At 48.8% G+C, this 15791-nt stretch overlaps 2 protein-coding genes across 2 annotated transcripts in view; both read right to left on the minus strand.

The window, feature by feature from the left end:
* The window catches only part of kiaa0586 (KIAA0586 ortholog), a 130064-nt gene that overhangs the window by 103208 nt on the left and 11065 nt on the right, over positions 1–15791 (minus strand). Inside the window, exon 10 of the mRNA XM_062523447.1 lies at positions 14591–14711. Within this exon, the coding sequence (XP_062379431.1) occupies positions 14591–14711 (121 nt within the window). The remainder of the gene's footprint in view (positions 1–14590; positions 14712–15791) is intronic.
* Positions 7792–10884, minus strand: irf2bpl (interferon regulatory factor 2 binding protein-like). Its single transcript, XM_062522628.1, has one exon. It carries the CDS (start codon positions 10560–10562, stop codon positions 8559–8561), a length of 2004 nt encoding a protein of 667 aa, XP_062378612.1. The 5' UTR covers positions 10563–10884; the 3' UTR covers positions 7792–8558.

Raw genomic sequence — 15791 nt, forward strand, 5'->3', positions numbered from 1 at the left:
GGACCCGAGTCAAATGCCAAAGAACAAAGGCAGCCCCTGATGCAGTCTCTTTTGTCTTCGCTTTACCTTTCAACGTGTCTGCGCGAGCGCACGCACGCACGCACACACACACACACACACACTCACACACACACACACACACACACACACACACTTTCCATGCCCGCGGTTTCATGTTCAATTCGCACAAAAGCTTCCTCTTCAAGATTGGCTCGAGGCATGGAAGTGGTTTGAAAGGACAATAAGGGGAGGTGAATAGGCCTGGAACGGCTGCGAGCGAAACAATGGGCGCGCAGGAGAGAGAGAGAGAGAGAGAGAGAGAGAGAGAGAGATGGAGGGAGCCGAGTGAGAAATCCGCCCGGCTTCCAGATGAGCCAAAGAACACACGAGCAAACACAACACACGGCTCATTAGCGCACGGGGCTAAAAGCAGCACCGACGAGCAGCCCGCGAGAGGGGTTTCAAGATTCTGTCTGGAGCTGGAGATAGAAATGTGTGCATGTGGGTGTGTATTACCATGCTGGTGTGCGTGTGTGTGTGTGTGTGTGGGAGGGGGGGGGGCGGGGGGGGGGGGGGGGGTAGAGGGGGAGGGTTGGGGATGGGGATGGGGGGGGGGGGCTGCTAGATGGATGAGGGCGCGCCGCGGTCGTCTGAACTGGTCGCTCCAGGAGAGCGGGAGAAACCGGAGAAGTGCAGCCTCACCAGTGGCTGATGAGCGCTGCACTAAGATGGCTGCCAGAGGCTCGTGTAAACAACCCTGAGAATGAAAGGAGCTACATTTCTCCGGTCAGCCTGCCAACGAGCAGCAGCAGCAGCAGCGCTGCGCAGCCACAAGCCCGGAGGCTTAACCCTTTCCCTCCTTCCCTCCCTCTCTCCATCCGCCCGCCTACGTATTTAGAAAAAAAAAAAAAAAAAAAACACAAACGCTGTCTCTGTTCCACTGCAGAATTTTTGCAAAAGAATGTTGTGGTAAGTGCTCCGGCTTTCTGTTTATTCATGCGCTTTCTCCGAGCGAAACAAAGATCGGTGACTCCGTGACACACTGTACCGTTATATGTGCGAGACCGCAAGCCGAGCGCAGTCATAAATAAACACGGAGCATGTGCTCACACGTTTTGCACCCTCGCTGACTTTAAAAACCGCCATTCTTCTGTGCCGCAGGGGAAGAGGCACAGTACAACTGGCAGAAGAATTTTCAGAGCTAACAAAGACAGAGGGGCTGTCTGAAAGGGTTGAAAAACAACACAGTCCCTTTTTTCAGCTGCCGCGCAACCTCCCCCCACCCCCTCCACACACACACACACACACTCACACAGCCCCCCCCGGCCAACCCCACCCCACAATGACCTAAAGGACCCCATTTCTGGCGGGAATCTTGAGAATAGCTGCAATAAGCTGAGCCTCAGCAGGCAGGGACAGCACCCTTGAAATGCAAATGGGGACTCTGTTCCGAGACGCGAGACCTTTTACGATAAAAAATGGAGAGCAGCAACAACACAGCTGGGACTGTGCCAAGAACAGGCCTCTCCTCTTCTCTCCCATTCATCCAAACAAGCCGTCTTCTTTCCAAAACAACACGAGAAGACTCTCCTCAGCCAAACACTGCTGCCCAATTTCCATACCTCCACTTGAACATAAGCCGTCTCGAACAATAAAGCATTCTGGGGCATGACGACGACTATTTGCTGAGTCAACAAAACACAAACAATCACACCGCCACCTGGACACGCATGATACACACGCGGCTGGTGAAGAATTCACGACAACTGCGCACACACTGTTGGGGACAGATGGAAAATACATCCACCCTTGAAAAATAACCCTAACGCCATGTCAAAAACACACACTGACAAAAAAAAAAAAGCTGGATTGCAACCTACAATCTTTTCTTCGTGTACTTGGCAGAGACTGCGGACAGGCAGCAAAAAAAAGTGAAAAACAGAAGGGTGGGAATGCGAGAGGAAAAAGAACGAAAAGACGAGTGAAAAAAAAAATCAATTCCTCTCTGCAGCTTTGAGGGGCAGGAGCATGGAGAGAGCAGGAGAGGGAGAGGGAGAGGGAGGGAGGGAGGGAGGAGGAGGATGAGGAGGAGGAAGGGGGTGTGTGGGTTGGCCTGAGGCTCCATGCTCGGCTTACTCTCCGCTCTGGAATGCAGCAGATTGCATACATTAACTGTGGAGGAGGCCCGCGGCTATGGAAGATAGTGCTGACATCACCGTCTATAAATGGCTGCGCTTTGAGGCACGGTGAATGAGAAAAAAAAAAGGAAAAAAAAAAACACACAAAATAGGGAATAACCCTTTCTGCACAACCCCTCCCCCCTCCTTACTCTCTCCACTATACAGGGAGAGGGGGAGATAGGGAGACAGAAATTGAGGGAGGGAGGGAAAAACATGCAGAAGGAGCTGAATAATACATTAGGAGTTATGAAAGCGAGCAGCGGGGAAGAGAGAATAGAAAACTGCCCTTCTCTGCTGTTTTTCGCCTCCAACTCCCCCCTCGTCCCACCCCCTCTGTGGATGGGTGACCCCATTCTCCAGGTATTGTAAATATTCCTGTGTGAATAGGACTCGATGAAAAAAAAAAATGCTTATCGCAGAACGTTTCCTCTTTTAATTTCCTTATATGTGCATTTTTCTTCTCAGAATGCATAAACATGGCCATCCCCCCACACACACACCCTTTTTTTTGTAATATTTGCAGTGTTTGCAAACACACGACTGAATAGCATGAATAACAGCGAATAGAAGCACTGAGGACAAAACTGTCCAAAACAGAAACCAGGCACTGGGTCACTGCACAGAGCCCATAGTCTTAATGCAGACTCTGCAGGAGGGGAGGGAGAGAATGGCACACGCAGGGTTAACCTCCCCTTTTGTATCCGCACATTCCTGAATAAATGATGTTTTGAAAGAGGCTGGTTACCAGGGGCAACGGCGGGTCTCGGCTGTGGCACTGCAGAGTAACCTTTGGAGTGGCTGTATTTTTATCCGCTGGAAATTTCTCCCGCCAAGAAGCGAGGGAGGGAGGGAGGGAGGGGGCGTGTGGTTGAGAGGGGGGGTAGCAGCAGTGGCGGCGGCGGGGGTGGCTTCCCCTGGTCAGTGTAAAGCTAGAAGTATACTCGACGCGCCCGACCTGTCGCGCGACAATGTGACGTCAAAATTACGTAATTTCCTGTGTCGCACGCCACATTTCAGCCGCGCACGGACGTGTCGCGCACCGAACATTTGATATCAGCCGCGCGCGCCAACCTCGCACGACAACTAGGAAGAGATTGAAGCCAAGCTCACGGAGCCAGTGTCCTTCTACAGTCATCAACCACATAAACCACATTCAGGCATTATCATATAGCCTATCTAACATCTTAAATAAGCCCATTCATTTTTAAAACGACTGTAGTCATGAAGTTGGAATAATAGTAAGTTTGAGAAGTGGGAAGTTAACTTGGCTATAGGCTGCAGCGAGAGTTGCCATTTGGATGACTGATTTGTTTACAGTCGTGAACTACGTTGGATAAGTTAACGAAGTTACCAGTGAGAGTTGCAACAGGAGGAATTAGGGGGAAATGACTAGGACCGAGGCACATAAGCATTCCAGCAAAAGGTAAGGAAGAGATTTATTTTCAACCAAAGGATATCTGCAAGACCTAAAAAAAAAAAAACTCTTTCCATTTAGGGAGATTAGGCTACACAAACTCATCTCATAAACGAGATGGTAGGCTAATCCTTCAGTTGTGCAAGCTAAGTCTGAAATATCAGCAAAGAAGCTAGTTGCTACTGCCATTAACGTCAATGATACCGTGCCTCTGTTCAGGAGAATACTGCAAATTGTGTCGCGACTACCACGCGCAAGTATACATGGTTACAACGTTCCCCGTGACGTCAACATGTCGCACGACAAGTCGGGTGCGTGGACTGTACCGGGGCCTTTAAGAAGGACGAGGGGAGGAAGGGAGGGGTGGTGTAGGGGGGGTTAGCAGGCTGGCTGCAGTGATTTCACCGCGACAACAGCTTAGCTGATGCAAGCTTCTGTTTGTGTCTGTGCGTGTTGTGCTTGTGTGGTTACAGTGGGCACAAGAACGCTGAACTGCTACAGTAAATCACTCTGTTACAGTGGGACACACAAATGAAACGGGAGGAGATACTGGTGTGTCAAATGAGGTCATATGTTTTGACACTTTCATATTTCATAACTCATCAAATGGGGGGGGGGACTGTTTCCAGAGTATAACAATGAATGTAATCGCTGACATTGCTTGGGCAAAATGACAGATATATTCGGTCGAAAACAAATAAGACTGTTACGATCACCAAGTAGGCGAACCTCCCCGTGTCAACTGGTTCAGTTTACAGCCTCATGTGTGTTCCCCCGAGCAGCAGACGGTGTCTCTCCCTCATTCTTTACTCCGCTCTCGTTCCGTTTACTTCGCCGTCTTTGATGGCATCCGTCGCCTTTAAATGCCATCTGATCCCACCTCCACTCCAGATAACCCCCCACCGACAGCGCCACCACCCCACGACACAACACGAGAGCCTGCGCCAGAGCCTCTCTAAGAGTATCGGCCGTGACCTGCGGCTCGACGGCACAAGCTAGTCCGACCCAAAAAAGACTCATAATATCACCTCCTGCGGTGTTAAGAGCTAGCGACTGTTGAGCGAAAAAAAAAAAAGCTGCTCCAAGAAGTGTCAGCCTCAGGCGTAAAAGCAACGAACCCGCCGCCACCCCACCCAACCCACCCACCCGAGGCTTACCAGCGAGGAGGTGGTGGTGGTGGAGGAGGAGGAGGAGGAGGAGGAGAAGGAGGGTGTGACGGATGTGTGGGATTCACATTCCAAGCACGCAAACGGGAGAATGAGAGAGGGATTGGAGGGATGGGAGGATAAACAGGAAGAATAACCACCCTCCACCTCATCCTCCTCTCCTCTCTCTGCCCCCCCCCCCCAAAGTGCTTTCTCAGGGGTGTCTGTGAGTCTCTTTAGCATGCAGGCTGCAACCTGAAACCCAAAGTGAGTGCTGAGCCAGCCAAGGGCACCTTAACCATTGTCTTCTTTTAGCATGACAATAGCGGCCGTCTCAGTCGGAGAGAAATAAACAACAAACAAAGTGCAGTCCAAAGGCAACACCTGGCTTTTGTGACAACAACGCCGCCACTCCCGACCGAACCATTATCATGTTTCTGCTGACCACCGTCTCTAGGCAATTTACTGAAATGTTTGGGCCGTCAACTAGAAAAGACGCTTAACAAAAGGAATGCGAGAGAACGGCAGAGGTTGCCAGGCGAGACGTTAACAAAGCAGGTAACTCCACTTCACGCCTCCTGAGTGGATCATCTGAGCATTAAGCAAATCAAAAGGCAATGGGAGATCCAAAGAACATCAAGCCAATGCTGGGCCCAGAGGAGGGGTGGGTGGGGGCTACTTTCTGGGGGCCAAGCCATCCGGGCCTCGGTTAGCGCCAGGAGCCGTCAGACTGACAGGAAAAATGAGTCCTCCGAACAGACTCAGCACTTCTGCACCGAATCCAATCTCTCTCTCTCTCTCTCGCTTGCTCGTTGCCTCTTGTTCAGCCTCTATCGTTCTCTGATGTGAGCTCAATTACTCTAACCGAGCCATTACATTCCCTCAGCAGTGCAGAAATCCCACGCTGAAAGACAGGCAGTACACCCCGACACAGAGCCCCGATTCTTCCTGCGGACTCTTGTGAAACCAGGGAGAGCTCTGCAGTCTCGAGTTACCCCTGAAGCCCCCCCAACACTACCCCGCCCCCCCCAAACACACACACACACACACTCCCACCCTCTAAGTAATGGCGGTAAAAGGGCCGGAGAGGGAGAAAGAAAGGCATTCAGTGTGGTGCTGGACAGAAGGGGTGAATTCCAGCCTGCGTATTGATAACAACCAGACGGAGACCATTTGCCAGTGTTTCCATTTAGAGCGAGAGCAACTGCGGAAAGCACCTCGCTACAGCACCATGTGACAACAGACAGACACGGGCACGGCGCATTACGAAGGCTCTGGCCAAACAGTGCTGCGCAGCACCTCCGATCTCCGTCGAAAAGAGGCCGGCTTACGCCGTGCTAAGGTCCACTGTTTCAAGCCGAATTTCAAAACAAAGAGTGTGGTGTGTGTGTGTGTGTGTGTCTATGGGGCGCAAATGTAATTACTGCAGGAGAGTGACAATGGCAGATGCCTGGCATCCTCACTTTGTGTGTGCGTGCGTGCGTGTGTGTGCGTGGACATAAAGCCAATCTGATAGTCTGGTGTGGGGCTGAACCCTGAGGGTGTGTAACAGCCTGGCACCAGGGCCGGTCTCTGACCTTAAACTCCCTTGTTATTAGGTCCCGAGGCCTTGTGTGGCTCCCCGCCATGAGAGAATTACACCACAAGCCATTTGTCTCGACGGCCCCAGGGACTAGGGGAACATTAGCTTGACTTACGGCAACACGCATGCAGTAAACGGCTGTGTGTCTCGCCCTACCACCACCACCACCACCACCCCTCAACACCCACGGCTAGCAGCAGCCAATAGCAGTTGGCGTTGACAGTCATGTGATGACATCTAAATGGGGATTGCTATGTATTTTCACACTGACAGAGTTCCAGTATAACACATGCACAATGGCGGAAAAATGTCAGCAAGCTACTTGACTTCAGCATGTTATTATCTTTCCACAGGTCATCAAGGCTATTGTTATACTACACACGCTGGAGGCACACACACACACACACACAGCGGTTTAAATGGATAAAACTGAATTGTTATCGTTCTACCTGGTTTATACAACACAACTCTGACTTAACATGTATACATGGTTGTAAGCCACGCGTTGAAAAAAGCTCTTTTTATATAATATTCACACTGGACAAAATCACAAAAGATGGGGAAAAAAAAACAAATATCACCCACTAAAAGATCCAACAAACGGCTGTGATCAACCATCAAGCTGATTACACAGATGCTGAGAGCAATGGACTTTTATTTGGCTTGGGGAGCTACTGCCACTCTATTCTTTCCCTGCTGAAAGACACCTTTTTGGGACTTGTTTGCGTGACTGCTTGTGTTCTCGCCGAGAGAAAAAAAACAAGTGCTTAGATTTTCCCCAGAAACGTGATCTTGCACATGGTGAAAGTAATTGCTTTCCATTACAGCACCAGCCACAGTGTCAAGGTGGGCACGGATGTGTTTGCAAATATTGACATAAGAAGCGTGTCATACACTTTAAAAGGTAATCCAACATTTGGGGAGGGAGGGAGGGAGGACAGGAGGGCTGAGACAGGGGTTTACATTTTAACAAACCACGATAACACTCCAGCCGACAGCATTTAATCTACCTCAGTCCCTTTCACTGGCACATAACACGGACTGAGGCACAAAAAATCCCTGCAACCCCAGATTGTATTGCGGTACGAGCATGGCATACATGGCTTCACCTCATCAAAAGACGCTTTTCTACTATAATAGCACTTCATTAGCAATACTGCATTGGGTCTGACTGTTTACTGAGGAATGCTTGGTCTGATCAAGGCAAACAAACCTTATTGTAATGCGGCTGTTGACCACCACATAATAGACCATGTGCTCTCTATCTAGTGTTTATTTTGGTGTCTGAAAGAAACCTCAGTTAACATATATGAGGAGTTGCTGACTCCCTGATTCTGTCTGGTTGTATCACTGTCTGTGTCCTTAAAAGAATGGCAAGTATGCATGTTCAGAGCCCCAGTGATACACTTACTGCGTGTTGCTTGATTTAAAATGTTAACCAATTTAGAACAAAGTGAATGCTGACAAAAGTGATATCAATGGATTTATTACAATTTACTCAGCTCCAAGGCACATTACAAGTCTTCTGTTAACTACAGAAATGTATAAACAAACAGAGCTTTTTACGTTCATGTACAGTATTTTAGCTCTACCTTTAAGCATCCGTGCATCATCAAAGCAAAAAGAAAGGAGATAATGAAAAAACACGTAGTAAAATATAGTTGTTTTGTTTTCAGACCACAAGATAAAAATGAAACATCGCCTTAGTAAATAACATATCAAAATATGAAGAGTTCAAATTAACATAAACAATGTTCCCTGTTCGTCTGGTTAACAAAATGAAATTTTGACGAACGTTCCTTGTGTCGTATTTTTTCTTATGTCACCATGTACTGGATTCGTTTGTTAAGTTAATCGTTTAACACACGTGTGATGTTGTGATTCATCTATAAAGAGAAGTGCATGATATTGAGTAAACTAAACGAAAAGGGAAAGGAGGATAAAGATAATCTGCAGCGGTGATTGCAAAGTGCTTTCACTCCGTACCTAGACACACTGCCGTCAAAACATACGCTATGCAGTAACGTTACCCAGTCGACATATTCACCAACACAACCTCCGCCTTCAAATTAGCTGTGACATCACATAGCCTACTGTACCTTTGTTTCAAAACACTGAAATACATGGCGGAAAGAAATGCCTCTGTACACTGGACTTATTTTGTCAGTTTGAATATTCACAACATGTAATAATATACTCGACTCAATTCACTTTTCTGAGAGGAAGTATAAGCCTATCTAAGGATCTCTTTCTTTTTTTACCTTCACGTCCCCGGCTAAAATGGTTGCTATCTCACCTTGCATGAAAGCCCAAGGCACATTTGAACCTACCAGGGGGCATTTTTCTCCACTAGGGCAATACACCTCGCCAGTTGCTCCCTGTGCTTTGATGCTCTCTCGCGAGCAAGGGAAACAGAATTTATGGTTAGGGACGGACGGACACTGAACAAAGTGTGTATCTTCTAAACGTTCGTGACAAATGGTACAACACAGTGGTCCGTTATTTGCCATGGGTGAATCTGGAATGTTTTGAGGGTGGACCTGTTCCATGCCTGGATGGGCACTGGATTGAGAGGGCGCTCCGGCCAAATTAATGTCCCCATTGCGGGATGCCAGGCGACGTTGTCCTGACACAGAGGCGGGAGACACTGGGCTACTACTGTTGTGTCTAGTAGACGTAGTGGAATGAACAGAGTTGTTGTCCTTTGGAGAGTGTGCGTTACCTAAAGTGTCAGCGACCGACATGAGCGCAGCCATGGGCGACTGTCCGTTCTGGGGAGCGGACTCGGGCGGTGTGGCTCGACTTGAGTGTACTGAATGCCCCGGTCCGAGAGGTGGTGGTCCGCCGTGCGAGGCAGTGAATGATCCTGATGCCATGGTCAGTTTCATAGCTTCGCTTTGGCTAGCCATCCACTGTTGCCTCTGCTGCTCGTCGTTTAATTTCAGAGCTCCCTCGGCAGAGTCGGGTTCTGGGGAGGCTTTGCGCTTACGCATGCCTGTCCTGGGCGCACTTGCTGATGGCAAGGCACGGGGGATGTTTACCAGTGCAGAGGGTAACAGCGGGCAGCTAGCATCAATGTAGGGCTGTGGCAACATTTCCGCACCCAAACTCTCTTTGAAAAAACGCACCGACTCCGGCAACAAATCGCCCAGAAGTCGCCAGTCACCAGAGCCATGCTTTTTCTCATACTCCAGGTACTTAAAGCCCGAGGATAACCCCCTGCCGAAGTCTTTCATGCAGTCCTGGTACATTTGTTTGGCGACTCCTGACGCACTTGAAAACACGTTACCAGATCCAGTGGGGTATTCAATGAATATTTTTAGCTCATAGTCCATCCCAGGTTTGGAAACAGCATCGAAAGCAAACACCCTGCCCAGGAGCGAGTGATCCTTTTTGAACCTCACATCAAAAGGGGTGCTGTTTGAGAGTGTGATCAAAGTCTCTCGCACGATCTTAGGTTTGTTGGCCCATTCTTCGGCTCTGTTCCTCAAACTTTCACTAAGTTCCGCCAGAGACTCGGCGTTGCGCTGCTTCTCCTTCAGGTCCCTCTCTTGGTCCGTACTGGAAACGGAGCCGGGTCTCCTACCTTGTTCCGACATGGACTGGGACGCCATGGACAGCGCGGTCCCAATGCTGGACGGCGGTGGGGCTCTGCTGGCCAGGTTGTGCTGGGCTATGGCTGCAGCTGAAGGGGGGCCGTTCAGCATGGTCTGCGGGAGAAGGTTGGGAGGCACATTCATCTGACTGGGGACCGCCACAAGCCCATGGTTCCGACGCGAGTTCGGGCTCTGCCTGTTTAGTTCAGGTGGTCCGTCGTCTTGTTTTGGAAAGCCATTAGGTCCACTCAGCCCGTTCGGGAGCCGTCCAGCATGGGTGCTTATGCTGGAGTAGTCGAAACGGGACCTCTCTGTACTCAGAGAATAGCGATCAAGCCCTGCTTGCTGTTTAGAAGAGCCGTCCACATGGTTCAGCTGCACCGTTTCCTTAGCTGACATAGCCGCTTGAGTCTTCACCGTAGGCGGTGGCGCTGGTCCCGGGGATCTCCCCTCCTGGAAGCCATGAGCTCGCTTGAGATGCCGCGCTGTCTCAATAACAAACTCGATCCGATCAGCACCTTCATAATTTACGCAACCTCTGCAGACCGGCTCCGTAAAATCCCAAATCATAGCCCACGGCATGCGGGGCAAATCACACAGATAACAAGACTGCCTCCTCGACGAGGAGACTTGTGCAGAAGACATGTTGAATGCTCCTCTCGCGAATCCTCTATCCACGTTATTCTTAAGGAAAGCCCGCTCTCCGGTTAGAAGCGCCGCGCACAAAGACAACCTGTTTTCTCGTTTCTCTTCGAACGCGTGCAATAAGCGCAGATGCTGAATCGGGTTGAATGATTAATTTTGCCTACATTACGCGCGGCTCACATTCTGTTCCTGTCTGAGTTGAAATTTTGATTGTGCGTCCACGTCTCCTCTCTCCCCTCGGAATGCCACCTGGTTGAAGCAATGACGTAGGCACCACGTTCCGCAGTTCCTTTCTGACATGCCACTTGTTGCTCTCCAAGAGCGCATGCTCCAACCACTCCCTTCCAATCTTTTGAATGGACCGACCAACACGCACCACGTTGACCACGTTTCACACCGAAAACACACACACGAAGGCTACAGTTTGCGAGCACACACACACTCACACACAGCAGTCATGCCTTCCGAGGGGATACATCTCTTGCAGTGTCAAATGGACGCAGCTTCACTTGGTGTTATATGACACGCCTGAAGCACGAACAACTATTTTACCGACGTATGCATTTTTGGTGAGTGTCATGAACATGAATTTTGCTTACATCAGCAATATTTTCAAGTTTTTATAATGAACTCATTTAGGCCTATTCCCTGCTTCCTAATTTCCCCCTATTGTTTCGTGTCTGTTATGTCTTCAAATATAAAGACACGCATATCTGACAAAATAAAAATGTGGCTGATACAAAATTAAAAAATAATATTTTACATTTCGTAATATATTTAGGACCTGTACAAGAACCATAGTAACTGGTTATGTAACACTGAGAACAGGATATTTTTAACAGCATTTCACACCTCTGTTAATTTGCAAACAGTGCCCCATCAAAAGTACTACACTGTCAAAAACCTAACCAGTCATTCTTCCGAGCGGGGGTGGTGCAGTGAGAAAGGGTTCACCCTCTAGCAGAATGTTTATCCAAAGCGGGGAGCCAAGAGCACTCAGCCCTACCCCGTCCCTCACTCTCACACCCCTCCCCACCCCACCCCACCCCACCACCCTCTCAGACTGACGACACCTCCCCCCCACCCCTTCTGATTAACAACACCCTGTGGGCAGAGCCAGATTCTCCCATTATACAACAGAGAACGGGTGGAAAAACAGGGCCAGGGAGAAGGGGGAAGGGGGAAGGGGAGGGAGAGAGCGGGAGAGAGCGAGGGCAAGGAAAGCCATTTATTGCAGTCTCCACATACCGCTGGCTCTGAGCTGAGCTGTGTGCTCTGTCCAAGCAGAGAGAGAGAGAGAGCGAGAGAGAGAGAGAGAGAGAAAGTTGAGAGCACTGCATGGCGCTAGCCAAGTCTGCACCCCCCCCTCCCCCCTCCATCCCACCCTGTTCGATCCACGCTTTAACAATGTTGCATTCAATGCACCAGCGAGGACTCCACATTTAAGAGTAGCTGCTGCAGACACACAAGGGCACCAACACCAACGCCTGCTTGGGAGACAAACGTCGATGATATTTCCCTGAGCGGACAGTCCTGCCCTCACTACGCACTTTCTCTGCCTTTGCAAATCTGCACCAAGCATCCGGGGTAATCCACAGAGTGGAACTCCCGACTCTGGAAACAGACCATAATAAGTCTTTTCGGTTCGAGCTGAAACCCATGGCCACTGAACATAAGTACAAGTACAAAAACATGCACTGACACTTTCCAGTTTTTTCATTAAAAAAACATTGTACTCACATAATATACGACTACACTACACCACACTACAACCACACAATACTGTGCAATGGTAATGTGGCTGCAGCAGAGGAAATGCATGTGAAGGGATTTGTGGGGTTACATGTTTTTTTTGCTTCAGTGTCAATGGAGGACTGGTCAGTCTGCAGGGCATGGAGTCAGCTAAGACGGCAGACAATCCGCTCTCTATTCTCCCTTCGAGCTTGTGACTCCAGCAGGAAAATGAAGCAGACACCCTTTTTCGTCGGGGCACAGAATTAACGCAGTGTGGAAGAAGGGAGAAAAAAAACTGTGCATGTGTGTGTGTGAGTGTGTGTGACAGAGAGAAGAGGGGTGTTTGTACCAACTATGCCCATACTAATAATAGAATGTCACTTGACTTGTATTTGGCCCCGCAAATGAAAGGCTTTTCAGTCGAGTCCTGCAAAGAGGCCCAGTGCTCAACAGCCCTGCGCATGTGGACCTGGTTAAAGTTAGGAGTGTCTCTCGGAGGCGAGCGGACACTTAAAAACTGTGAGGAAACCACCATTTGGCTCACCGGCAGCACAGCACTGCCATTCTTACATCTAATTGGACAATGAAAGTCACACAGAGCAAACTTAATAACATTACGAGCCTCTCGAGTGGAAAGAAATAGTGCCATCTTGTGTCTTAATTCGCGGGCTTAACGCACTGCAATGCAAGGAAAGATTCTGTCATTGCGGAAGGAAAAACAACTCCCTATTGCCTCGCGAGGCCCCCCCCCTTTCCTAGTCATCGAGCTGAAAAATACCCCGTTTTTCTCCGAGACGCTCAATCGCAAGGGTTAACTTTTTAGCTTCCGCTAAGCGCTTGGCAGGCTGCCAGCGCAAGGCATGCTGGGAAGCGGTGCGGCTTGCCAAGTACAAACTGCCAACATTAAGCAGGCCTGACAGCGCCTCTCCTCCTCTCCCTCTGGCAGCGGTTCAAAGTGCTCTTTCATTTGAGACGCTGGCAAGCCGCCATATGCATGCAGATTTACTTTAGCCCCCCTACTCTCTTTCTCTTCCTCCCTCCCTCCCTCCTGCCCTCCCTCCCTCCCTCCCTCCTGCCCTCCCTCCCTCTCTCTCTCTCTCTCTCCCCCTCTCCCAAAGATGGAGCTGATAAATGCCATCACGGTTGCCATGGGGATAAGAGTGGCCTTGTGAATTACTGCCCTGTCTTTCCTCCTGCGTCTCCTTATATGTTAATATCCCTCGCGCCGCGCCAAAGCCAAGCCCGGCCTCTTGATGAAACTGCATATGTATGGCTGGCCGCGTCCACCCTCCCCTCTTCCCTCTTCCCTCGCTCCCCGTCTCCCTTTCCCTGCCTCCCTCAGCTGTTTTTGTACCTGTGGGGATAACGAAATGTGTTAACCCCTTCAGCTGACAGCCAGCCAACGTGTTTTTAACCGTATTAGGTCTCGATGGTAAAGGGAAATCAGGTCAGCATGCTGTAAATGAGAGTTACACCGAAACGGCAACGACAAGTACAGATTGCTTCATGTTGACGTATAAATACCATGGGTATAAACGATGCTGGCGCTTTGTAAATCAATCGAAAGCAAATGAGAGCATCGTGTTGCACAGCTAGGACGACCTCCGCATAGATGCATAAGAAGAAAAACATCCTGCCCGGAGTCACGTACAGTTTTAGCTGGTATTAGTCACAGGGTTGGTCTGATATGCTGCTGCTTAGGTCACATAAAATTATGATTATCATTATTATCTTTATTATTATTATTATTATGTAATCAAACTATCAGTAATTTCATGAAAGTTCCTGCATACTCATTTTCAATATGTGAAAAAAATATATATAATAGAGACAATATCATCACAGATTATATGGGCAATATTGGAGACAGTGCTGGCTTTCAACCATGTGCTGTTGTTGTCTGTGGCACTGTCAAAAGCACGAGTGGAAATGGTTACGGAATGCAGCCATCCGAGGGCTGTCATTTGTGTAGTGCGCATAGAGAAGTCATTTTGTCATTTTGCCATTGAGATTTCTACGAGCAATGGCCTCAGTGGGCTTTTGTCACGTCAAACAGGCCTATACTATGAAGGGTTTTCATAGTGCACCCTGTGTGACAGAATGCACAGAGGGGAGCTTTCTTGAGCGTCGAATGATGTTGAAAAAAATAATATTGGGTCCCTACATGATCCAGGAAAAGACAAATCTTAGATATAGTTTTTATAAAGCTCTGAAACAAAACCAATAAGTTCTGCAACATCTAACTGAATCTAGTGAAGAAGAAGAGAAAAAAAAACACGGTGATTTATTATTACCTGTTTTTGTCTGTTTGGTGCTCCGCTGTTGCCATAGCAACCCGCTTTCCCCCAACAGACCGTGTGCTCCTCCCGGGAGATCGCTGGTTGTTAAGGATGTCTTCCAGAAGTCTGCCATTTCCTGCAGAAAAAAAGGTGCGTGCGCATACACACACACACACACACACACACACACACACACACACACACACACACACACACACACACACACACACACACACACACACACACACACACACACACACACACACACACACACACACACACACACACACATTGGCAATCAGCTTCAGACACCTGCTTCAGTCAGCAGTTCATCTTCCAGCAGTCAAAAAGAGGAGAATAGAGCTCTCTAACTGTCTATTCAATGTATCATAGCCTGTGTGTCTGTGTGTGTTCCTTGTGAGGAGAATCACTGGGTGCCCTGCTAACATGGAACTACTCTACCTTTCTAGCTCTTTATACTTGGTTTGGATTGTTAATGCAATGAGTAGTATATGTATACAAATACAATACACAAGTTGCTGTATAGTTAGTGCAAAAACAGTTAGCCTAAAGTCAGACATTTTGATTGGTTCAAACATCAACAGACAATGCTTTCTAGTCCTCTCTCTCCTAATCATGGGACAAACAAAAGGATTTACATGCATGCAAACAACCGTGGTAGATAGGGAGTCTGAGAAAGAAAGACATTTCTCGATTGAGATCACCTTCCCAGTTGTTGTTGTTTTTTTTTTGTTCATCTGAAGTGTGTGTGTGTGTGTGTGTGTGTGTGTTCCAACAGATGAGGACGAGACAAGCTGCTGTGCTCACTTAAGGCATCCTCCAAAGACCCTTGGATCAGACTGCGCTGAGAAAGAACAGCCGAACATGAGCATGTTTATGTAGGCAGGGCAGAAAGTTCCCTTCCCCAGGCTTCCAGAAGCCATCCAACACCAGAGACGAGCGAGACGTCGGCCTCGGCAGAGGAACGCCTCCCCACGGTGCTGCAGGAATGCAGACTAGAGGAAACTCACTATTCTGCAAAACACCACCCAACGATACCCACCCCCCCTCCCAACCCCTTACGGGCAATTCCATATCAGTTGGAACAGGTCCGACACCATGGTCCTCAGTTTTTCCTGATTTTTGGTCCAAATGTTCCTCCATGTCTCATTAGAAGAAAACCAAAATTTTAGCTGGGTATCTTGTTTAGTTTCTG

The sequence above is a fragment of the Sardina pilchardus genome, chromosome 20 (assembly GCF_963854185.1).
Source record: "Sardina pilchardus chromosome 20, fSarPil1.1, whole genome shotgun sequence".
NCBI lineage: Eukaryota > Metazoa > Chordata > Actinopteri > Clupeiformes > Clupeidae > Sardina > Sardina pilchardus.

Excerpts from the sequence above, each read along its gene's own strand:
- irf2bpl (XM_062522628.1), bottom strand. The coding sequence starts at position 10,562 with ATGTCTTCTGCACAAGTCTCCTCGTCGAGGAGGCAGTCTTGTTATCTG.